At 41.9% G+C, this 26,691-nt stretch overlaps 1 protein-coding gene across 4 annotated transcripts in view; it reads left to right on the forward strand.

Annotated features, from left to right (window-relative positions):
• Positions 1–11,237: 11,237 nt before the first annotated feature.
• Positions 11,238–26,691, forward strand: part of LOC106567492 (glucocorticoid receptor) — a 103,541-nt gene continuing 88,087 nt past the window's right edge. For all 4 annotated transcript variants that reach the window (XR_001320085.3, XM_014136782.3, XM_014136783.3 and 1 more), the window contains exons 1-2: positions 11,238–12,383; positions 23,826–24,901. Coding sequence is in view for 3 of the 4 variants with exons in the window: in XM_014136782.3 (XP_013992257.1) it covers positions 23,835–24,901 (1,067 nt within the window). In the remaining variant the exon portion in view is untranslated. The remainder of the gene's footprint in view (positions 12,384–23,825; positions 24,902–26,691) is intronic.

The following is a 26,691-nucleotide window of genomic DNA, read 5'->3' on the forward strand; positions in this document are numbered from 1 at the left end:
GATTATTTGGGTCAGTGGAGTTCTTGACATTTTTTAAAAAGGGGAACGCCCTCCTTCTTAAGCAGATGTCTTGGTCCTGCTGTTGCTGCAAGGAAGGTTACAAATGTGAACAAGCAGCATTTAGGTTTGGGTCGAGGAGCAGATTCGCCAGAGCAGTTCAGATTTTCCACTGACTTCATCTTGTCATTTGCCAAAAGTGGCTATGATGATGAAGGGTGGGAGTTGACCTAAGGTGGAGTATTGACACAGGTGGACTGGAAATCATTGCTCGTTATCGCTAAGAATAAGTCAGCACTTGTTGCAAAAGGTTGGAATGGAGTAGAATTGCAACATAAAATGTAATTGTTTACTAAAGGTTTTCATACATAATAAACATGGAGATTCATACATGATGCAACAATTAGCTACTGTATACTGGATGTAACATTCTCTTCTTTGAAACTACAATATCCGTAACATCAATTGATGACACCTTGTCCCCAATGGTGCAACTAACTCCACTGTTTATTCAGTAGTGGGAGGGCCTATTCTGGCTGGACATTAAAAAGCGGAGTGTTCCCTATCTGCTTTAGAACAGTGTGATTTATTTTATTTTTTCTCTCCCTGTGGCCCCAGGGGGATGTATGCATTCTCCTGCCTCTCTCAAGCCATTGCTCCCTGTTAATGAGCCATCCACATGCCAATGACACACCTGTCAGCCCTAATCAACTGGTTTGCATGGAACCCTGTATCTGCCTTGTCTCCTCTGTCCTAGACCCTGAACCCACCTCCCTGGTGCACCACCCACCTCACTTCAATCAAACAGCTGTAGAACCCCATACTTTGTAACAGGCCACCTTGGTATATAGATGTATCCTGAATGTGTGTGTCCAGAATGATGCAGCCAGGCCATGTTTGGTCCTGGACCTGTTTGCGACCTCATGCATCCTTTTTAGTTTGTGTTGTGGGGAAATTACGAGTATCTTATTATAATAAACATATTTTAGTATGAATGATTTTGATTATTGCGAGGTCACAGCTTTCCAAAACAGTTGACCTCAGGTCTTTATGGTTACACAATTCCACCTACAGTTGGCCTAATAAATGACTGTGGTGTTATTAATAAAGTCAAAACCTCCTCAGACTAGATCCAGAAATGTGTCAATTCATTTCCAAGGTTCATCATCCACAAGGCCTCAATATTACAAATGGTTAAGGTTTCGTGCACTGAATGTGAGTACCATGTATGAGCACTTTATAAATTCAATAACATATTGTTACTATTGCCATTGCATGAAGGCCTTTTAATAAGGTGTTATTGTGGCACATACAAACATCTACCTATCAAGCTCTCTCTCTCTCATGCATCTTACTGTATATTTACAGTTAATTGTACTGTTCTTTTATAGTATTACATTCATCTAGACAGGTTCTGCTAACAAGTTGAATTGTTAATGTCAGACAAACATGTATTATTACTTTGTAACAGTGAAGATGCCTGATTTTCACTTAAGTGTGAATAACATTGGCATACACTACTAGAGCTTCTCTGCGCATGTCCGTTCTTAGCCAGGGTCTCTTCTTTACTAGTAGTTCAAAGTCTCACGTTTAGCGACTACTACCAACTGAGCCGTGTGGCTCAGTTGGTAGAGCATGGTGTTTGCAACGCCAGGGTTGTGGGTTCGTTTCCCACAGGGGACCAGTTCAGAAAAGAAAATGTATGAAATGTATGCATTCACTACTGTAAGTCGCTCTGGATAAGAGCGTCTGCTAAATGACTAAAATGTAAATGTAAAAAATGCATTTCACCGAATCAGATAATTATTTTTCCAGATATGTAGATCATTGGTGATTTTAGCATGTAAATCTTTGTGGGGCATAAAAAAACATTACATTCATTTCACTATAACAGTGGCAAACGGTGCCCACAAATTGTTAGGGCCTACATAAAACTGTCCCAACAGCAGAGCATTATTTTCAGCACCATGGAGTGAATCCTTACCACTGCTACACCTGGCAGTCAGCGGAGAATTGTCTGGCAGCGAAATGGTTCATTCAGCCAGCTCATTTACTGCCTTTTAAAAAATATAGCTGATATGGCTGACTTGCTTAAACAAATGTGGTTTCTACTGACAATTGAGATGTACAAACTATACCATAAGGGGATGACGAGTGGATAAGAGGCAATCCGTAATTTCGATTAAGACATTAATCGGACGAATGTAGTCAATATAACTATTTGTTGAGCACTTTTGAAATGTACAGCGACAGAATTCAGAACATTGGTCATTCTTACAATATTGTCCCTGTACACCAAGTCAGAACCGTTGTCACGCCCTGACCTGAGAGAGACGGTTTGTTTATCTGTGGTTAGGTCAGGGTGTGGGGTGGGCATTCTATGGTGTCTATTTCTGTGTGTTGAGCCGAGTATGGTTCCTAATCAGAGGCAGCTGTCTATCGTTGTCTCTGATTAGGAATAATGCTTAGGCAGCCTTTCCCCACCTGTAGTTGTTGGGATCTTATTTTTGTACTGCTTGTTATAGCCTGCAAGACATGACGGTCATTTGTTTATGATTTTGTTTAAGTGTTCTGATTTATAAGAAATAGTAAGATGAACACTTACCACGCTGCATCTTGGTCTACTCCTTTGGACGGTCGTTACAGAAGATCCCACCACCAAAGGACCAAGCAGCGTGGGCAGGATGACTGGACATATGAGGACATCCTGGATGGCAACGGATCCTGGACGTGGGAGGAGATCCAGGCCGGAAGGGATCGCCTCCCATGGGAACAGGAGGAAGCAGCGAGGGAGGTACAGCGACGAGATCGACAGGCAAGGCAACAACGGAGGCCCGACAGGCAGCACCCAAAACATTTTTTGGAGGGGAACACGGGTAGATTGGCTAAGGTGGTTTTAAGACCTGAGCCAACTCCCCGTGCTTATCGTGGGGAGCGAGTGACTGAACAAGCACCATGGTATGCGGTGATGCGCACTGTGTCGCCCATGCGCACTCACAGCCCGGTGCGCTCGGCACAAGCTCTTCACCGTTGCCGTGCTAGAGTTGGCCGTCAGCCAGGAAGAAGTGCGCCGGCTCAGCGTATCTGGTCTCCAGTGCGTCTCTTCGGCCCAGGCTATCCTGCGCCTGCTCTACGCATGGTACCCCCCGTTCACCAGCGCAGCACAGTTCATCCTGTACCAGCGCTCCGCCCTTGCTGGGCGAAAATAACCATCCAGCCAGGACGGGGTGTGCCAGCCCTAAGCTCCAGACCTCCAGTGCGCCTCCATAGCCCAGTACGTCCTGTGCCTGCTCCTCGCACTCTCCCTCCAGTGCGCCTCCAGAGCCCAGTACGTCCTGTGCCTGCTCCGCGCACTCTCCCTCCAGTGCGCCACCATAGCCCAGTGCGTCCTGTGCCTGCTTCTCGCACTCTTCCTCCAGTACGCCTCCATAGCCCGATACGGCCAGTGCCTGCTTTGAGCACTCAGTCCTCAGTGTGTCTCCCCAGTCCGGTGAGACCTGGTCCAGCTCCACGAATAAAGCCTCCAGTGATAATCTATGGTCCGAAGCCTGTAGAGATGATCCATGGCACGAAGCCTCTAGTGATGATCCATGGCCCGGAGCCTGTAGGGATAATCCAGACGGTTTGTTTCACTATGCGGTTAGGTCAGGGTGTGGGGTGGGCATTCTATGGTGTCTATTTCTGTGTTGAGCCGAGTATGGTTCCTAATTAGAGGCAGCTGTCTATCGTTGTCTCTGATTAGGAATCATACTTAGGCATCCTTTCCCCACCTGTAGTTGTGGGATCTTATTTTTGTACTGCTTGTTAAAGCCTGCAAGACGGGACGGTCATTTGTTTATCATTTTGTTTAAGTGTTCTGATTTATAATAAATAGTAAGATGAACACTTACCATACTGCACCTTGGTCTACTCCTTTGGACGGTCGTTACAACCGTAGGATAAATAAAGGGGGTATATAAGGACACAACGAAAGCGCTTACAATATTTGATGATTACATTTCTCTAAAACAGGTTAAAGGCTACATGTGCACCACCAAGTCAGAACAGTAGGCTAAGCTATGAGGGGAAAAGGGACCAAATTATTAGGGTGGCGCACATGGGCTACAACAGCTTACTACACGACATACACTTAGTATTACTTCCTTAGCTACAGTATACATATCTCCCTGGCATATTACAACATTTATGCAGCAGCATTCAATACATTTTTGGAGTCAACTTGTTGTGCTGTGCTCACTTGAACAAGGTGGTGCAGCGGTCTTTCTTGTGGGAAAATTTCATCGTCCAACTTTGAAATCAAAGTCTGGCATTCTCCGGATTTATGGTGCTTTCAAGACAACTGGGAACTCTGGGGAAAAAAAGAACGTTGAATCATGACGTCAGTGATCTTCAGGTCGGAGCTCTAGAAAGAGGCCCGAGTTCCCGACTTGGAATTCCAAGTTGGATGACCATTCAGAATGTATTTTCAGTCAGAGCTAGTCATGCTGGATTGACAGCATGGTCAATGTATTGAATATTTTCTGGCCCATGGTGTTGCATGTGAATGTTTATCCTTTTAAGCTTGAAAAAGAGACCCTTCAACAGACTTGGACCACACACCCACTCCACTGAATAGCAAGCTAGTGATTGCTTGCAGTTAGCCACTGATTCCTTCTAAACCACCCACTGCCTGTCACCAAGGGTGTACCCCAAGGCTCGATCCTAGGCCCCACGCTCTTATCAATTTACATCAACAACATAGCTCAGGTAGTAGGAAGCTCTTTCATCCATTTATATGCAGATGATAGTCTTATACTCAGCTGGCCCCTCCCCAGATTTTGTGTTAAACGCTCTGCAACAAAGCTTTCTTAGTGTAGAACAAGCTTTCTCTACTCTTAAGTCCCCGCAGCCAGAAAATGTTCATTCAGAATGCTCATTCAGCCAGCAGAAACTTTCAACCGGTTCTCCCCATTTAAGCAACGGGTCGGAGTCAGAGGCCGAGCTTTCTCTGGTCTCTCCTCCTCCCGTTATGGGGTCAGAGATGCCTAAGCCTCCCACCATTAGCTCTGACAAATTGAAAAGCCTTGTCATTAGCAACTCCATTACCCATAGTATTAGACTTAAAACAAATCATCCAGCGATCATACACTGTTTACCAGGGGGCAGGGCTACCGACATTAAGGCTAATCTGAAGATGGTGCTGGCTAAAGCTAAAACTGGCGAGTGTAGAGAGTATAGCTCCTCCTCTCTCTCCACTGGCTTCCAGTTGAAGCTCGCATCCGCTACAAGACCATGGTGATTGCCTACGGAGCTGTGAAGGGAACGGCACCTCCATACCTTCAGGCTCTGATCAGACCCTACACCCAAACAAGGGCACTGCGTTCATCCACCTCTGGCCTGCTGGCCCCCCTACCTCTGAGGAAGCACAGTTCCCGCTCAGCCCAGTCAAAACTGTTCGCTGCTCTGGCACCCCAATTGTGGAACAAGCTCCCTCACGACGCCAGGACAGCGGAGTCAATCACCACCTTCCGGAGACACCTGAAACCCCACCTCTTTAAGGAATACCTAGGATAGGATAAAGTAATCTTTCTAACCCCCCCCCCCCCCCTTAAAATATTTAGATGCACTATTTTAAAGTGGTTGTTCCACTGGATATCATAAGATGAATGCACCAATTTGTAAGTCGCTCTGGATAAGAGCGTCTGCTAAATTACTTAAATGTAAATGTATAGGGATATTGTTATCCACGTCGGCACTAACGATGTTAGGATGAAACAGTCAGAGGTCACCAAGCGCAATATAGCTTCAGCGTGTAAATCATCTAGAAAGATGTGTCGGCATCGAGTAATTGTCTCTGGCCCCCTCCCAGTTAGGGGGAGTGATGAGCTCTACAGCAGAGTCACAACTCAATCGCTGGTTGAAAACTGTTTTCTGCCCATCCCAAAAGATAGAATTTGTAGATAATTGGCCCTCTTTCTGGGACTCACCCACAAACAGGACCAAGCCTGGCCTGCTGAGGAGTGACGGACTCCATCCTAGCTGGAGGGGTGCTCTCATCTTATCCACGAACATAGACAAGGCTCAAACTCCTCTAGCTCCACAATGAGATGGGGTGCAGGCCAGGCAGCAGGCTGTTAGCCAGCCTGCCAGCTTAGTGGAATCTGCCACTAGCACAGTCAGTGTAGTCAGCTCAGCTATCCCCACTGAGACCGTGTCTGTGCCTCGATCTAGGTTGGGCAAAACTAAACATGGCGGTGTCCGCCTTAGCAATCTCACTGGAATAAAGACCTCCATTCCTGTCATTACTGAAAGAGATTGTGATATCTCACATCTCAAAATAGGGCTACTTAATGTTAGATCCCTCACTTCCAAGGCAGTTATAATCAATGAACTAATCACTGATCATAATCTTGATGTGATTGGCCTGACTGAAACATGGCTAAAGCCTGATGAATTTACTGTGTTAAATGTGGCCTCTCCTCCTGGTTACACTAGTGACCATATCCCCACGCATCCCGAAAAGGCGGAGGTGTTGCTAACATTCACGATAGCAAATTTCAATTTACAAAAAAAACCCGATGCGTTTTCGTCTTTTGAGCTTCTAGTCATGAAATCTATGCAGCCTACTCAATCACTTTTTATAGCTACTGTTTACAGGCCTCCTGGGCCATACACAGCGCTCCTCAGTGAGTTCCCTGATTTCCTATTGGAACTTGTGGTCATGGCAGATAATATAACATTTTTTGGTGACTTTAATATTCACATGGAAAAGTCCACAGACTCACTCCAAAAGGCTTTCGGAGCCATCATCGACTCAGTGGTTTTGTCCAACATGTCTCCGGACCTACTCACTGCCACAGTCATACTCTGGACCTAGTTTTGTTCCGTGGAATAAATGTTGTGGATCTTAATGTTTTTCCTCATAATCCTGGACTATCGGACCACTATTTTATTACGTTTGCAATTGCAAAAAATAATCTGCTTAGACCCCAACCAAGGATCATCAAAAGCTGTGCTATAAATTCTCGGATAACCCAAAGATTCCTAGATGCCCTTCCAGACTACCACCACCTACCTAAGGACGTTGGAGTACAGAAATCAGTTAACCACCTAACTGAGGAACTAAATTTAACCTTGAGTAATACTCTAGATGCAGTTGCACCCCTAAAAACAATCCCCCTAAGCTCATTTTGTCCTGAGTCTGCACAACACTGCCAGGACCTAGGATCAAGGGAGACACTGAAGTTTTTTAATATTATATCTCTTGACACATTGATGAAAATAACCATGGCCTCTAAACCTTCAAGCTGCATACTGGACCCTATTCCAACTAAACTACTGAAAGAACTGCTTCCTGTGCTTGGCCCTCTATGTTGAACATAAAAAATGGCTCTCTATCCACCGGATGTGTACCAAACTCACTAAAAGTGGCAGTAATAAAGCCTCTCTTGAAAAAGCCGAACCTTGACCCAGATAAATTTAAAGAACTATCGGCCTATATGGAATCTCCTCTTCCTCTCCAAAAAATTTGAAAAAGTTGTCACCACTTTCCTGAAGACAAACAATGTATACAAAACGCTTCAGTCTGGTTTTAGACCCCATCACAGCACTGAGACTGCACTTGTGAAGGTGGTAAATTACCTTTTAATGACGTCAGACCGAGGCTTTGCATCAGTCCTCGTGCTCCTAGACCATAGTGCTGCTTTTGATACCATCGATCACCACATTCTTTTGGAGAGGTTGGAAACCCAAATTGGTCTACACGGACAAGTTCTGGCCTGGTTTACATCTTATCTGTGGAAAGATATCAGTTTGTCTCTGTGGATGGTTTGTCCTCTGACAAATCAACTGTATATTTCGGTGTTCCTCAAGGCTCCATTTTAGGACCACTATTGTTTTCACTATATATTTTACTTCTTGGTGATGTCATTTGAAAACATAATGTTAACTTTCACTGCTATGCGGACGGCACACAGCTGTACACAGCTGTGTTTTAGACATAAGGAAATGGATGGTTGCAAATGTTCTACAATTAAACTCAGACAAAACAGAGATGCTTGTTCTAGGTCCCAAGAAACAAAGAGATCTTCTGTTGAATCTGACAATTAATCTTGATGGTTGTACAGTCGTCTCAAATAACACTGTGAGAACCTCGGCGTTACTCTGGACCCTGATCTCTCTTTTGACGAACATATCAAGACTGTGTCAAGGACAGCTTTTTCCCCATCTACGTTACATTGCAAAAATCAGAAACGTTCTGTCCAAACATGATGCAGAAAAATGTATCCATGCTTTTCTCTCTCTCTCTCTCTCTCCTCTCTCCTCTCTGGACCTCTCTCTGGACCTGAGCCCTAGGACCATGCCTCAGGACTACCTGGCCTGATGACTCCTTGCTGTTCCCAGTCCACCTGGTCGTGCTGCTGCTCCAGTTTCAACTGTTCTGCCTGCGGCTATGGAACCCTGACCTGTTCAACGGACGTGCTACCTGTCCCAGACCTGTTGTTTTCAACTCTCTAGAGACAGCAGGGGTGGTAGAGATACTCTGAATGATTGGCTATGAAAAGCCAACTGACATTTACTCCTGCGGTGCTGACCTGTTGCACCCTCGACATCCACTGTGATTATGATTATTTGACCTTGCTGGTCATCTATGAACATTTGAACATCTTGTCCATGTTCTGTTATAATCTCCACCTGGCACAGCCAGAAGAGGACTGGCCACCCCTCATAGCCTGGTTCCTCTCTAGGTTTCTTCCTAGGTTCTGGCCTTTCTAGGGAGTTTTTCCTAGCCACCGTACTTCTACACCTGCATTGCTTGCTGTTTGGGGTTTTAGGCTGGGTTTCTGTACAGCACTTTGAGATATCAGCTGATGTAAGAAGGGCTTTATAAATACATTTGATTTGATTTGATGAGGTTGTAATTAACAAGAACATTTCCCAGGACATAGACATATCTGATATTTGCAGAAAGCTTAAATTCTTGTTCATCTAACTGCACTGTCCAATTTACAGTAGCTATTACAGTGAAAGAATACCATGCTATTGTTTGAGGAGAGTGCACAGTTTTGGACTTGAAAAGTTATTAATAAACAAATTAGGCACACTTGGGCAGTCTTGATACAAAATTTTGAACGGAAATGCAATGGTTCATTGGATCAGTGTAAAACTTTGCACATACACTGCTGCCATCTAGTGGCCAAAATATAAATTGTACCTGTGCTGGAATACTACATTATGGCCTTTCTCTTGCATTTCAAAGATAATGGTAAAAATACAACATAAATATTGTTTTTTTCTTTGTATTATCTTTGACCATATCTGTGTTATATTCTCCAACAATAATTTCACATTTCCACAAACTTCAAAGTGTTTCCTTTCAAATGGTATCAAGAATTTGCATATCCTTGCTTCAGGTCCCGAGCTACAGGCAGTTAGATTTGGGTATGTCATTTTAGGCGAAAATTGAAAAAAAGGGGTGGATCCTTATATGAACTGTAACTCAGTAAAATCATTAATGTTGCATTGATATTTTTGTTCAGTATAGTTTGGCTTTAATTCCAGTTTGTCTACAAATTAATAATTGATGTGATGGATTCACGTCTCCATCTCAACCAAAAACTTAAGTTAAAGAATAGGAATAAAACAAATGAAACTTTATTTAAAGTGCATTTATTTTATATTTGATTTAGTCATATTCTTTAACTTAGATCTTTGGTTGAGACGGTGACGTGGCACATAATGGAACTATCCAAGCAGATGAGAAATCTCCTTCAAATGTTGACATTTTTGGTTGCTTTGACAACCAAACACAATTCAATATCACTTTTGAAATAACATACATTTAGCCAATGAACTTGTTGACAAGTTAACAAATGATATGTTGGATTCACATCTCCAACTCAACCCAAAATAAAAGTTAAAGAATGGGATCAAGCCAGTGGCTCAGATGGAACTATCCAAGCAGTAGATACATCTATTTTAAATGTTGATACTTGGTTGTGTTGTCAACCAAACAGAATTCAATATTACTTTTGTAATAGCCTAAAGTTATCTTACAAACTAATGTAACCATCAACCTTAAAATGAGTAACACATCCATAGCCACATTTTCTTATGTAATCATGTAAAGCATGCACGTTCAAGATGGCTTGCATAGGTCGTCGCAGGTCTGTGGAGATCTTCATAATTCCTGTAATAATCTGCGTAACATCTCGAACGGCATTGATCACCTGCATCATGTCTTTTTAATGTAATCTAAGCTGCAATCCAGGTAATTTGGTTAAGCTATTAGACAAAGCACAGTGATAACACATTCATCTGTTGTATAAATAAACGAAATATCTGACATTGAATTTGTATTGTATTCCCATTTTAACTTTTAGATGCTTAAAGGCATAGTGATAACACATTGGAAATTCAACTACCTTTTAGCTGTCTTTTTGAGTGTGTGAATATAGGTTGTAATGTCATTGATTAATGTCTCAACCAAATATTACCCAATTTTCCACGTTGAAATTACATGGTGTGCCCAGTAGTGGAACTTCAACTGTGGGTAATCACCTCACTATCCAGCCTACTGTGCGTATTGACATTGCAATATTAATGTTCAATACACATAGTAAGTTGACTGCTAAGCTAATGTGGCTCATTTCACAGTGGTTTCAGAGTCCTGAAATAATAGTTAGATGCTAATATTTGTCTAAACTCTACATAGTTGTTCTGTGGGTATCACTATATAGGCAGATACTCCATTTCATGGATCCACAATCCATAGATAAGGCCGTACAGTAAAATATGAATCTCAATACACACAATGGGCTGACTGGGGAGGTGATTTCCCATAGTCAATGTCCCTCAATAAGAGCTACAACGCGAATATTTGTGTAAACTCTTCACAGTTGTGTTCTGTGGGTGTCACTGAGTAGACTGATACCCCATTGCATGGATCCACAAACCATAGGTAAGGCTGTACAGTAAAATATAAGTATGCCCCCAATGCAATTCTGAAGTCTTATACATTCACAGTGTGATTTAAACAGATTTCTACTTTTTTAATCAAATGAACAAATTATTGCTTTTTGTTGAATTTATATAATATTCCAACCTTGTTTAGCATTATTTAGTCAAAATATGGCGTGATTCCACCATTTGTATCCGCTTGCACCACGTTCGATGAAGGACCTTTTATTTTGAAGGCGAACCGCAAGCGCCACTATTGTGACTAATCCTTATTGTGGCTTGCTTCACATAGGTCCCTTCGCCCCATGTACATTTTATACGGACTGTGTTGCGCCATTGAAATGATTCATGTTAGTCACAGTTTGCCGTGCTTTTGAAGTTTACACAATTGTGCCGAACTTAACTGTCTCTATATAACGTTGTTAGTTTGTGTTTAGAATAGCAAGCTTCACATACTGCAGTGTCACCTGGAGCGCGCCGTCTACCAAGTTTCTTTGCGTTGAAGTTGAGTGGCACGCGCTCCGTTTGGCTATAGCTAGCTAGGACTATTTTCGTACTCATTGGCTAGCAATGTGTTGTCATTCGTAAGTAACATCATATCTTAACTCAATCATGCCTTATAATAACTAGTCATTATTGACAAACGTTAACAAAGTCAACGCTTTGAAAGGTAGTAGCTAGCTACCATTGGTTATAGCTAGCGAAATTAGCTAACGTTGCATGGAAGAGTTTGGCGTAACTTGATAGAGGCAACGTTACAAGTAATCGAATACACTTTAAACGTGTTTTTCTATTTGCAAGTTAGCTTGTTTACTTGATACGTTATTTCTACATTGGCTTGAGCGGCCAGCCGACGTGTGCAGCCGTGTTTTTGACAGCTTTTTAGAGTATAACGGTAGTCCTGTCTGTCTTTAGAGGGGCGTTTACCGTGAAGTGTCAAACTAGCCGCCCTCGTTTTGCTAATGTGCAGCACCAGCTAATGTTTTAATCTGTAACTACTGTAACGTTAACGGTAGCTCGCCAGCTAGCTTGGATATTATGTAATGTCAATGATTATTCTACTGTACTGCATCATAGAATGCCGGTTATGTCAATTCTGCTGTCCATTTAGAATTTATAGCTAACGAATTCATGTTCGTTTTTGCTTACTGCCTGAGTTCAGTAGATAGCTATTTTTTGCTAGCAAACTCGACTGCATCCTGTTTTTTAACGTTTGACAGCCCCAGATATAAACTGTAGCTAACTACGTCACGTGAGCAAGGGAATAACAGCGCACGAGCTAGCTAGCTACATCAATACTTTTTCAACGGGGAATGCAGCAAGCCATTCAGCGTTGCACGAGGAATATTTCTTGTGAAGACGGACTAGAAGCCATAGAGCTCAGAATTCCAGCAAATTCGAACTGAATGGATATGATCTAGTTTGGAAAACTCCCATTTCTGATTAAGGTAACATGTCGTCGATTGTGTAATTTGATTGCATCTTGTTTGTTGTATTTGACAGCTGTCTTGCATGATCTAGCTAGTTACATCTGTTACAGCCATACATCCCGTAACGTTACCTCATAACGTTAGTAGATATTTTATTGTGTAATGATTCAGCAATAAGGTAGTGTGACCCCTGTGCTCTATTCTTTAGTTCGACGCCCTTCTTGCCAGTGTAAATATTTGGCGACTCAGTAGAGCATTATATCGCCATCTCGATCCCATTGGTGATTTTTATTAGCAACACTAAGCATACAAGCTTCATGTACATACTTTAGTTTATATGATGTGATAATCACTTTCTCCTGTTTTAACTTGATGCAATTCCCAGTCGCAGCCAACAGGTTGCACCACTGCGACCCTTCATATTTAGCTAGCGAGAACAGGGTTCTTCAACCTTTTCTTTGCCAGGGACAGCCCCCACCCATCCACCCACCCACACACACACACACACACACACACACACACACACACACACACATAATTGTTCACATCTTGTCTTATCGTCAGGTGAATGATAATGGTAAGGAGAAGTAATCAACATTTTAAAATTAATAGATTTGGTAGATGGATTTCACGCATAATTGGAGCAAGTGTAAACGCTTACCTTTCTAGCTAATAGGCTGTTAACTCCAAACACATTTTTTTTGCTAAGAGCAGCTGTTTAGTTGGTTAGCCATGTGTTGGCGAAAATTAATATTCAAGTCAAGAAAGATTGTCTCAGTCAGTGGCACTTGCTGCACTGGTAGACTATTATCGTGTGCGTTTTCAAAGCCTATGTTAGGTACTCCAGTGAATGTAATTGGCTCAGTATTAGGAGTTGAGAAATAAAGTTGTCGTCATTAGCAGGGTTGGGTAGGTTACTTTCTAAATGTAATCAGTAACGTAACTTTTGGATTAGCCAAACTCAAACGTAATCTTGTAGATGACTTTCCCCTTAAGAGACATTCGAAGACAACAATGTATGTTGCAGGATAAATCAATGTTAAAGTTTACATAGCTGGCCATATGGATGTTATGTTTTACTTAATGGGTTGGTTATGTTGGCTTCTAACCCGTTGCGTTCTACTACATATAATAATATGATTCAATGAGACTTTGGTTTTTAATGTAAAGATGTATCAGAATTCCAGTCATTCCAATAAATGTTATACCCTTTGATCTTCAAGAATAGGACTTGGAAATATGGAAGTATAGATTAGCCAAATTGTTTTACCTGAGCATGACCCCAAAACTAAGGACTTATTAGCAAGTCATACTTTGTTGTTTATTTGTTGTCATGGAGGACTGATTGGGCTCATTGATTCGAGTTGAAAAATAAATGCTGCGCTCATGGAATGCGCTCATGGAATGGCATGCTTTGAGCACTACTGAAAAGTGCATTTCCTATACGCCTATTGTTTACCTTTTTGTTGGTGACACTGATATCTTGATAATATGCAGCTGCTTTAAAGGGTAAATCCACAGGTGAAATAATAACAAAATGGTCGCCTCCGCCTCTTGGTAAAAATCTGAGGGATGGGCCTGGAGAAATGTAACCACTCTCAGATTAATAGACAGAGCTATGGATGCAAGGACTGATCCTCCATGATATACAAATAGTTGTTTTAACCATGTTATGAGGCTATACAGTGTTTGTTTACATTTACAATGTTTACAAACATTGGTGTGAAACAAGCTGATAGCCTTCCCCGTAGCTCAGTTGGTAGAGCATGGTGTTTGCAACGCCAGGGTTGTGGGTTCGATTCCCACGGGGGGCCAAGTACGAAGAAGAAAAAAAAATTTATGAAATGAAAATGAAATATATGCATTCACTACTGTAAGTCGCTCTGGATAAGAGCGTCTGCTAAATGACTAAAATGTAAAAAAATGTAAATGTAAATATTTTGGGTTCTCATGGAGTGTGACAGTTGAACTAAGCTCATGAGGCATTTATAAGTTATATTCTTCAAGAATCAATGGATATATATTTTCTCTCGCTCTCTCTTGAGATCCTTCAAAGTAGCCACCCTTTGCCTTAATGACAGCTTTGCACACTCTTGGCATTCTCTCAACCAGATTCATGAAGTAGTCACCTGTAATGCATTTCAATTAACAGGTGTGCCTTGTTAGTTTGTGGAATTTCTTTCTTAATTTGTTTGAGTCAATCAGTTGTGTTGTGACAAGATAGCCCTATTTGGTAAAAGACCAAGTCCATATTATGGCAAGAACAGCTCAAATAAGCATAGAGAAATGACAGTCCATCATTACTTTAAGACATGAAGGTCTGTCAATGCGGAAAATGTCAGTAACTTTTAAAATTTCTTCAAGTGCGGTCCCTAAAATCATCAAGTGCTATGATGAAACTGGCTCTCATGAGGACCGCCACAGGAATGGAAGACCCAGGGTTACCTCTTTTGCAGAGGATAAGTACATTAGAGTTACCAGCCTCAAATATCGCAGACTAAATAAATGCTTCAGAGTTAAAGTAACAGACACATCTCAACATCAACTGTTCATTGGAGACTGTGTGAATCAGGCCTTCATGGTCGAATTGCTGCAAAGAAACCACTATTAAAGGACACCAATAAGAAGAGACTTGCTTGGGCCAAGAAACATGAGCAATGGACATTAGACCTGTGGAAATGTTTCCTTTGGTCTTGTGACCAAATTTGAGATTTTAGGTTCCAACCGCTGTGTCTTTGTGAGACGTGGTGCTGGTGATCTCTGCATGTTTATTTCCCATCTTAGAGCACGGAGGAGAAGGTGTTATGGTGTGGGGGTGCTTTTTTGGTGACACTGTCAGTGATTTATTTAGAATTCAAGGTACACTTAACCAGCATGGCTACCACAGCATTCTGCAGCGATAAGTGGAAAGAACAGGACTACTTTGTAATTTCTCAAAAGAAAAACATCAACCAATTTCTAAAAACTGTTGACATCTAGTGGAAGCCATAGGAACTGCAACCATAATCCTATTAAAAAGGGCTTCCCATAGAAAACTAATGGTAAACAGATTGACCTCAAATACGTTCCCTGGATGGATTGTGCTCGGGTTTTCGCCTGCCAAATCAGTTCTGTTATACACAGACATTATTCAGTTTTAGAAACTTCAGTGTTTTCTATCCAAATATGCATATCCTAGCTTCTGGGCCTGAGTAGCAGGCAGTTTACTTTGGGCACGCTTTTCATCCGGACGTCAAAATACTGCCCCCTAGCCTTAAGAAGTTTTAATAACCTCACAAAATGAAAAGTAATATGACATTGGTCAGCAGGGACCTAAAGAATATTGTCAACATTCCTATATTAGCAGCATTGTAACAATATTAACGTTTTTGGATGGTAGATTTGGCAGCAGGTCTTCTGTAGACAAAATGACATTCCTTTACCAATACTGAAGAGTAAAGGGGAGATTCCCCTCCTGCCTATGTTATGACAGATTGTTAAGGTGTCAGAACATTATCAAAATGATTTTTTTGGGCAGAAATGCCTTCTTGAACATGTGAACTTTCATGTGCCTTAACATACTTCTATGCCATCTGTAAATACGAATAAAATTGTGCAATTACGAGCCTTGTTGGTTAAGCCACATAAAAAGACCGCAACCTTCCCACTAGCCATGATTGGCTGAGATAATGAGTGGGCTGGACATGCAGAGGGAGGAGTTCGGATTGGTCTGCCATATAGAAGGCTTTTGTCTATTTGAGTTGGTCAGTCTGTTGGTTATCCTGTCGAACGTGGCTTTAAAAAAAAAATTAAAAAAAATTAAAATGTAGCTGCATAAATGTTGCACTCCACTTTCTGGAGGATCGAGTTTTGAAATCAGTGGAATTAGAGTATGATAGCTAAAGAGCTGGGACAACACCTGCTTCAGGATTATGTCTTCAAACTAAGGGCATTTGTGTCATGGATCTGTGACAGGGAGACGTGTCCAATATGCATGATTATGTATACAGGTAAGATGGTCTAGCTAGCTACATTTTCAGATATTACACATTTCTAATTTGGACAGTGGTTTTATTTCAAGCTAAAGTGTACATTAGCTAGCGTTAGCTGGCTGGCTCGTTAGCTAACGTGATGTGTGTGTGTGTGTGATCTTACATGTTGTTTACCTAGCGATGTTCATTGTTTACCTAGGTAGCTAGCTACATGGCTTAAGCTAAAGTGTACAACACCAGTTGAATGTGTCAGTAAACGTTGGCTAAAAAGCATAATGTTGCCAGCAGAGCTGGTTAGGCTGTTTTCATGTTATCCAGAGGTAAATCAATCATCGACCATAGCGTCAAGTGTGTGTGTGTGTGTGTGTGTGCGCGTGCTCTGAAAGCAAGGAGATAGATGGGTGGGGCTAAAGCTTAAGAGGGTGTGAACGATGCTGAATGCGTGTCGACAACGAGATTTCTCACCGAACACTAAAATGCCATTTAGCAACTTTCAAAGCAGAATTACTTTCCCATTGTTCCTCAAATGCAGTGTATGTTATACCATTTTGTAGCTCTGAGTCTCTACTTTTTATCCAATTTTAAAAAATAAACTTTTTTTTTTGCTATGTAAGACCGAATCCAGGTGGTGAAATTCTTACAGCCTTATTCGAAAACGGATAAAATGATTATCTTATCAATCTACACGCAATACCCCATAGTGACAAAAAACACATCTTATTTACATAAGTATTCAGACTTTTTGCAATGAGACTAGAAATTGAGCTCGGGTGCATCCTGTTTCCGTTGATCATCCTGAATGTTTCTACAACTTGATTGGAGTCCACCTGTGGTAAATTAAATTGATTGGACAGGATTTTGCAACCATAGCATCTGTGACAGAGGGAGAAGCCTCCATCCATGTATACAAATAAGAAAATGAACACAATTTCCTTTAGGGAAAATCATTTGGGATCAGCAGTACGTTCTGCAAACAGACAAATCAGATCCATTTTAGTGGTCGAGCTAGCTACATTTTCAGATATTACACTTCTAATTTTGTCAGTCATTTTCATTTCAAGTTAGTGTACTGTTAGCTGGCTGGCTTGCTAGCTAACGTTACGTGTATGATCTGTGTGGTAATATTATTTGTATCTCGGAGCCATTTGCTTTGCTAGTTATTGCCTAGTGTGAGATAGCTAACATTGAACCTGGTTGGTTAGCTACCTGCAGATTCATGCAGGGTAGTAACGTCATCAGTTGTGATTATGGTTCATATCATATAAACAGCCTAACCAGCTCTGCTAGGGTGAGTAAAATGGTCGGAGTTAACGTCAAGAGGTTCAGCTAGCAAAAGTTAGCCGGTTAGTTTGGGTGTTTGACTGCTGGATCAACCCTTTTGAGATGGGTGGGGCTAAAGCTTAAGAGTGTGTGAATGATGCTGAATTGGTGTAGACAAAGAAGAACTCTCCAATAGGCGTACCAAAACATTAAAAGGAGATGGTTGTCCTTCTGGCAGGTTCTCCCATCTCCACAGAGGAACTCTGGAGCTCTGTCAAAGTGACCATCGGGTTCTTGGTTACCTCCCTGACCAAGGCCCTTCTCCACCAATTGCTCAGTTTTGCCGGGCGGCCAGCTCTAGGAAGAGTCTTGGTTGTTCCAAACTTCCTCCATTTAAGAATAATGGAGGCCACTGTGCTCTTGGGGACCTTCAATGCTGCAGAAATGTTTTGGTACCCTTCCCAAGATCTGTGCCTCAACACAATCCTATCTTGGAGCTTGACGGAGAATTCCTTCGAACTCATGACTTGGTTTTTGCTCTTACATGCGCTGTCAACTGTGGGACCTTATCTAGACAGGTGTGTGCCTTTCCAAATCATGTCCAATCAATTGAACTTGCCACAGGTGGACTCCAATCAGGTTGTAGAAACATCTCAAGGATGATCAAAGGAAACAGGATGCACCTGAGCTCAATTTCGAGTCTCATAGCAAAGGGTCTGAATACTTATGTAAATAAAATATTTTTTGGAAGAAAGAAAATTATGGCATAGATGGAGGGAACAAAACTAATTGTTAATTTTAGAATAAAGCTGGAATGTAATAACTTTCCAGAAGCACTGTATATGGATGGGGATAAATTGAAATGTTTCTTATAGAAGAAATATGAAATGCATAAGCATGGTAGCAATTGAAAGGGAACAGTTTGGAGATTATGGGAAATCGTTAGACCAAAGTTGTGGACCCAACAATTGACAAAACTAAATCCAAACATTACACTTGATTTTATGTACATTTTACATTTAATATACACTGCTCAAAAAAATAAAGGGAACACTTAAACAACACAATGTAACTCCAAGTCAATCACACTTCTGTGAAATCAAACTGTCCACTTAGGAAGCAACACTGATTGACAATAAATTTCACATGCTGTTGTGAAAATGGAATAGACAACAGGTGGAAATTATAGGCAATTAGCAAGACACCCCCAATAAAGGAGTGGTTCTGCAGGTGGGGACCACAGACCACTTCTCAGTTCCTATGCTTCCTGGCTGATGTTTTGGTCACTTTTGAATGCTGGCGGTGCTTTCACTCTAGTGGTAGCATGAGACGGAGTCTACAACCCACAGAAGTGGCTCAGGTAGTGCAGCTCATCCAGGCTGGCACATCAATGCGAGCTGTGGCAAGAAAGTTTGCTGTGTCTGTCAGCGTAGTGTCCAGAGCATGGAGGCGCTACCAGGAGACAGGCCAGTACATCAGGAGACGTGGAGGAGGCCGTAGGAGGGCAACAACCCAGCAGCAGGACCGCTACCTCCGCCTTTGTGCAAGGAGGAGCAGGAGGAGCACTGCCAGAGCCCTGCAAAATGACCTCCAGCAGGCCACAAACGTGCATGTGTCTGCTCAAACGGTCAGAAACAGACTCCATGAGGGTGGTATGAGGGCCCGACGTCCACAGGTGGGGGTTGTGCTTACAGCCCAACACCGTGCAGGACGTTTGGCATTTGCCAGAGAACACCAAGATTGGCAAATTCGCCACTGGCGCCCTGTGCTCTTCACAGATGAAAGCAGGTTCACACTGAGCACGTGACAGAGTCTGGAGACGCCGTGTAGAACGTTCTGCTGCCTGCAACATCCTCCAGCATGACCGGTTTGGCGGTGGGTCAGTCATGGTGTGGGGTGGCATTTCTTTGGGGGGCCGCACAGCCCTCCATGTGCTCGCCAGAGGTAGCCTGACTGCCATTAGGTACCGAGATGAGATCCTCAGACCCCTTGTGAGACCATATGCTGGTGCGGTTGGCCCTGGGTTCCTCCTAATGCAAGACAATGCTAGACCTCATGTGGCTGGAGTGTGTCAGCAGTTCCTGCAAGAGGAAGGCATTGATGCTATGGACTGGGCCACCCGTTCCCCAGACCTGAATCCAATTAAGCACATCTGGGACATCATGTCTCGCTCCATCCACCAACGCCACGTTGCACCACAGACTGTCCAGGAGTTGGCGGATGCTTTAGTCCAGGTCTGAGAGGAGATCCCTCAGGAGACCATCCACCACCTCATCAGGAGCATGCCCAGGCGTTGTAGGGAGGTCATACAGGCACGTGGAGGCCACACACACACTACTGAGCCTCATTTTGACTTGTTTTAAGGGCATTACATGAAAGTTGGATCAGCCTGTAGTGTGGTTTTCCACTTTAATTTTGAGTGTGACTCCAAATCCAGACCTCCATGGGTTGATAAATTGGATTTCCATTGATTATTTTTGTGTGATTTTGTCAGCACATTCAACTATGTAAAGAAAAAAGTATTTAATAAGATTATTTCTTTCATTCAGATCTAGGATGTGTTGTTTAAGTGTTCCCTTTATTTTTTTGAGCAGTATACTGTTGGCCACATTTGTTAACGAAATCTGAAAATAGGCTGGATACATTCAGTAAGCATATTCCTGGAAATGTGGGGTAGGACAAAAAAAAATGCAAGGGTTTGAGTGAGAGGACTAACTGGTGTCTTCAAGTGACCACACACCTCTCCAACGTGTGCACAGTTCCTAAGTAATTTCAATGCACATTTATGACTCAAATAATAGTCTTTTTTTTTTTTTTAAGCTCTCCTAGCTGTGCCGTTGAGGAACTTGGAGCAAGCACATTTGTAGTTTTGTTTGTTACACAACCCTGCATCCCCGCTATCACACAACTACAGTTGTTCTTTACCATTCTGAAAACGGCCCATTTTTTTTTTTAAATAAAAAACAATAATAATTTTAATCGCAATCTAATAAATAGACGATCCCATCAGCTTTCTATAGGTTACTATTTATTTCTCAGCTTTCCTAATATTAAGCACATTGCTTATCTTTACAACAGGAGTATAGCCTACCTGGCTGGTATGAAAATAAGCTTATCGCCTACTACCATGTGTGCATTGCTGTGCTTATAATGTGAAGAAATAGCGTAATAGTTTATCAACATTTTAAGCTAAATGTTATGGTCTTGCGTCAGCCACATTGCATAAAGGTTTTTTGATGCTAGTGGTTGTATTAATTTGGGATCTATCGCTCCCCACAACTGTCCTAGATGGCTTTGTTCAATTGAATTCTTCATAATCTAAAATAATGCCACGGAATTAAAGTAATGCCACGGAAACTTCTTGATGCTTGCAGTGTTCATGTTCAGAACGGCTGTCAGTCAAAACCCATACAGCGCTGTGAAGCGCAGAGCCTCCGCTTTGAAATCATCTATAGCAAGTTACTTACAGCCACTGTGTTCCAATGTATGCCCTTATCAGTGCCCAAATCTGCCATTTTCAATCCGTATACAGTTATGAGTGTAAAGGGTTAATTTCTTCTATATACGGTATTCTGGGGGTTATCAGCCGTCGGCAGGTTGATCTTCAAGGCATTTCTAGTCAATCACCAAACATTTTTGTAGAAAGCCAACAATAAATCCTTGCACGCCTATCTTATTTTATTCATCTTGCGCTGTATGTGGTAGGTGCACTTGATTCAGAAGTCCTGCGTGCCGGGTAGGCGAGTGTTCCCATTTTGAACCACAGCAAAGTTAGTGTGAGATTTCGTCATTTTTAAAACCGAGACCACAGACGCAGTCAAAGAACACAGCAAAGGGTTGCTGTTTTTGAGTGAGTTCGTTCCGTTTTTATTCAGCACTTTTACAAAACATAAAATGTGCCCCCTACTTCCACTCGCACTACAACCAGCACTGCAGCTGCAATGAATTAGTAGCGAAGTGTAATGTTCCCTCTAAGCTGCGAGCTTGCCTTGGGCTACTGTGCAGAATAAGTATCAGCCTGCGCAGAGAAGCACGGGATTAAACGTCACTCAACTTTCAAGACTTTTCCCCTTTAGTTACCACTATCAACGTTTCACTCTTCTGTGGGCTTTTTGTTCCTATGGGAATTATTTTTTTTATTTTTTTTTATTTCAGCTCATGAAATATGGGACCAACGCTTTGCATCTTTCATTTTATATTTTTGTTCAGTGTATACAGTGGTGTAAAGTACTGAAGTAAAAATACTTTAAAGTCGTCCTTAAGTTGTTTTTGGTTGGTATCTGTACTTTACTATTTATATTATTGTCAACTTTTACATCACAACATCCCAAAATAATGTACTTTTTACTTCATACATTTTCCCTGACACCCAAAAGTACTTGTTACTTTTTAAATGCTTAGCAGGACAGAAAATAATCAAATTCGCACACTTATCAAGAGAATATCCCTAAAGCCTCTGATCTGGTGGACTCACTCTGAGTGTTGGCGTGTGCCCCTTTGCAAGCTGCAAAAAAATAAGGAATTTTTCATGATTCGTACCTTTTTTTACTTTTGATACTTAAGTATATTAAAAACCAAATACTTTTACTAAAGTACTATTTTACTGGGTGACTTTTACTTGAGTAATTTTCTATTAAGGTATTATCTTTTACTTTGTCTCAAGTATGACAATTCGGTGCTTTTTCCACAACTGAGTGTATATCGTATGTTATGGAAGTGTACAGACAACTTTTTGCGATTTCGCTTGTTTTGTTTTTCCTATATTAATTTAGCATGCTAGCTGTAAACTCTTCCAGTCATTCTGCTAATGCTAGTTAGCAATGGCTCGCAAAAATACATTCAACTTCCTTCAAACTGCACGCAGAGACACAAATTGTATTCATGAGTTCATCTGACACTGGGATAGTAGAAAAGGGTCATAAATGTCGCACTATCCCTTTATGATCCGTGTCGAGTTAGTGTATATTTGTAGCAAACAGAGCGAGCAGTGGCACGAATGTGATCCACGAGCATACAGCCACCACTTGCTCCTTATCGCCCTCCCTACAGTGTAGTGGCGGCTATCAGTTATATTTCAGATGGTGTCAACGTAATTATATTTGCATGCATTTTAGAGTAGTATGTATTTTTTGGAAAGTCAGAGCCTTCCAGCAAAGAGCTCCCTAACCCCACCGTTTGCCACCACTGCTGAAAAAAATCCTAAAGGATACTCTGACTTGAGCTGTGTTCAAATACTCATACTAACTGCACCAACAGTACTATTTGTGACATAAATTGAGTATATAGTATGCTTATTAGTCATATTATGGATATAGTCAGTATGCCAAAAGTCCCCGGATGTCGTACTACATTCGCCAAAGTATACAAGCAGTGGACACTATTTCCATGCTTTTAGGGCCCATAATGCAATTCTAAAGAAAATGGGCTTGGCTTCACATCGTTTTCAGATTTGAAGAAAATGTCGGAAAATACGCAGCCGAAATTTAACGAGAGCGGATACAAATTAATTTTGTGTGAAACCCCACCAGCAAGACTCGTTGCTCATTATGCAGTATGGTGGTCATGGATGAACATGAACAAAGGGTCCAATCGCTCATATCCTTTTAGAAATGGCAAAGCTTTCGATATACTGATGCAGATCTTTAGATGTTGTACATATTAAATTGTGTAATTCCAAACTTTGTCCGCAATGTTATATTCCGTTTTGTGGGACTTAAGTGATATTTTTCCGTGCGCGAGCATGCGCGTGCTTTCTTTTTCCCCATTGTGGTGATACGAGAAACAAAAAAGCATGCTCATGCTTGCATACGTAAAAATATCGCTTGAGTCTATCAAAATGGACATAAATTATTTAAGGTTATGTAAATGTAAACACTGTCAAGTTTCTATTATAGGCTACACCTCTGATTTCTGGATTGAAGGTATTTTTTTCTAGTTTATTGGTGGTCATGACATATAGCTACAACATTGGAATATTATTTACGCTGCTGTCATATTGTCAGTCATGTAGAAGCCAGGAGAGATGTGATCATATGCTTTAAAGATCAAATATGTGTGTTGAAATGATTGCATTGTATAGAAACATTGTAAATAAGAGTACACATTTTTTAAATTCAGACAATTGTTTTTACCTATAACTCTGGTGTGCATTTTAATTATCAGTCTCTGTTGCTTTATTGAATTACAAGCACTTTCTAAATCATTGCTTTAATCCCTGTGTGTCAAGCAGGATCAAGAAATGGATAACCAGGACAAGAGCTTAGAGAGAGGTGAAGAGGGAAGCTTCTCGGTTAACGCAGGCAGTTCCAAGTCCACCACATTAACTTCCGTGATGCATTTGCCTGGCTCCACACCCCAGCCTCCAGCCAGCGACTCCTCTAACGGACTGAATGTCACTAAGATTCAGGGTGAGCTCTCCACAGCAGGGACAGCCTCCATTGGACTCCCTATAGAGGAGGCTGAAGTAAAGTTAATGGACAAGGCCCTGAGAATGCAGAACGCACAGAAACAGCAGCAGAATCATCAGCAGCTGTTTGAGAACTTTGCTCTGTTGGAGGAGAGCATTTCAGATTTGAATCGATCCAACACCCCAGGGAGCTCCGTACTTGCATGTTCTAATTACCTTTTCCCTCTGAAAACGGAAGACTTTTCACCAATGGATAAGGACAGGCTTGACATGGGGACAGTCAGCTTTGGACAGTCACTGAAGGACTTGGATGTCAACGAGAGGCTCCTTGGTGACAATACACTGGACATTCTGCGGGATTTGGACTTGCCTGGCTCTCTGTCTGACCTGAATGAGTTTTACCTGGCTGACGAGGCCGCTTTCCTTTCCTCCCTGTCAGTGGATGATGCCCTGCTCGGTGACGGCAACATGGAAACCAAGCCCATAGTCAGTAGCAGTGGGGGAAACTGTAAAAATGTGAATGGCGCAGATCAGCAGCAACTGGGCCCAGGGATCTCCATGCCTGTCATCAAGACAGAGAAGGATGCTGACACCTCCTTCATCCAGCTTTACACCCCAGGGGTAATCAAGCAGGAGAACGAGCGCCAGAGCTACTGTCAGATATCCAGCCTGGACATACCTGGTACCCACAGCTCGGTGGGCTCCATGAGTGGGCCGAGTTACCACTACGGCGCAAACACATCGACGGCAGTCAGCGTACAACAGGATCAGAAGCCTGTCTTTGGCCTGTATCCGCCGCTGCCCTCAGTCAGTGACAGCTGGAACAGAGGCCAGGAATTTGGGGATGGATCAGGGATGTCAACTCCATCCAGCTCATCTTTTCCTGTCAGCTTCAGCAGGTAAGTCACTTATTACACGTGGTTTAATGTACTGTGTGCACTTTTGAATGATTTAACATTGAATGATTTTAGGAATAGTAGGTTAGGGTTTTTATTTGAACATTCCTGAATCTGAAACATCCTTGCTTTGTTGTTGCTTTGTGTATTTTAAAATGGAAGCACTGTGAATGTGTATGGGTGAACATGTTACATAAAAAAATTATCTGAATTGATCTGGTTCACGTCAACCTCTCAATTTGTTGCAGTTGCCCAAATGCACTCATTTGTCAATATGAGTCAGAGTAGACGGGGCGCGTTGTCAGCTGGGGGAGGCCATGTTTCCAGATCTGCTTCGGTGTGCTGCCTTGACTCATCAAACCTCCTTCATTTCAAACACATGGTCCCCTCTGAGTTCTCCTTGCTCCCAAAAGACGCATACAAATTCCTCAGGAGTTTGACGCTTTCTTCCTTCGCTATCCTTACTGTGGATCAGGAGCAATAATACTAGGGAGAGGAAGGATGTGACAGTACATCACTGCAAATTTGTGGGTTGATTGACTGTATGTGTAGGCTTACAGCAGCAGATGCTAGAATTAACGGAGTAATCTGTCATTAAGCCCTTGAGCAAACAAGTTTCTGTGTTTGCTCCAGCAGCTGCTCATTCAGAGATTAAAATGGACACACTACCATAGTTTTGATGTTTATCCCCATACATCTCTCTCTCTCATCCAAGGTCACATTGAGGGCTCATTGTACTTTCTCAGCAAAGTTCTTTGGCATCCACCACATCTGAGTGACATGCAGTTGAAGTTGGAAGTTTATGTACACTTTAGCCAAATACATTCAAACTCAGTTTTTCACAATTCCTGACATTTTAATCCTAGTAAAGATTCCCTGTGTTAGTTCAGTTAGGATCACCACTTTTTATTTAAAAATGTGAAATGTCAGGATAATAGTAGAGGATGATTTTTCCCCCCAGCTTTTATTTCTTTCATCACATTCCCAGTGGGTCAGAAGTTTACATACACTCAATTAGTATTTGGTAGCATTGCTTTTATATTGTTTACTTGGGTCAAATGTTTTGGGTAGTCTTCCACAAGCTTCCCACAATAAGCTGGGTGAATTCTGGCCCATTCCTCCTGACAGAGCTGGTGTAACCGAGTCAGGTTGGTAGGCCTCCTTGCTCACACATGCTTTTTCAGCCATCATGCAAAGGCCTACTGTTAATTTAAGATTGCATTTCAGCCTATAGTCAGTAAATCCATGTACAACTCAAAAGGCTCTATTGTTTGCAAAATGTAGTTGAAATACTGCATTGTTCGCCTGATCCCCACTTAAAATACAAAAGGCTTGAATAATGAAAGTCATGCCTGGATTCAAAAAATTTCCACTCAGATCACTGCAAAGTTGTAGTCCACCACCATAGTTTTGGAGTTGTCTCCTCTCAGTGCAGCATTTCAGATATTCTACACAGTACATTAAAAACTTACAGTTGAAGTCGGAAGTTTACATACACTTAGGTTGGAGTCATTAAAACTTGATTTTAACCACTCCACAGATTTCTTGTTAACAAACTATAGTTTTGGCAAGTCGGTTAGGGTTATTGTTCATTTGGAAGACCCATTTGTGACCAAGCTTTAACTTCCTGTCTGATGTCTTGATGTTGCTTCAATATATCCACATCGTTCTCCTTCCTTATGGTGACATCTATTTTGTGGGAAGCTTGTGGAAGGCTACCCAAAACTTTGACCCAATTTAAAGGCAATGCTACCAAATACTAATTGAGTGTATGTATACTTCTGACCCACTGG

The sequence above is a fragment of the Salmo salar genome, chromosome 13 (genome assembly GCF_965601325.2).
Source record: "Salmo salar chromosome 13, fSalSal1, whole genome shotgun sequence".
Classification (NCBI taxonomy): domain Eukaryota; kingdom Metazoa; phylum Chordata; class Actinopteri; order Salmoniformes; family Salmonidae; genus Salmo; species Salmo salar.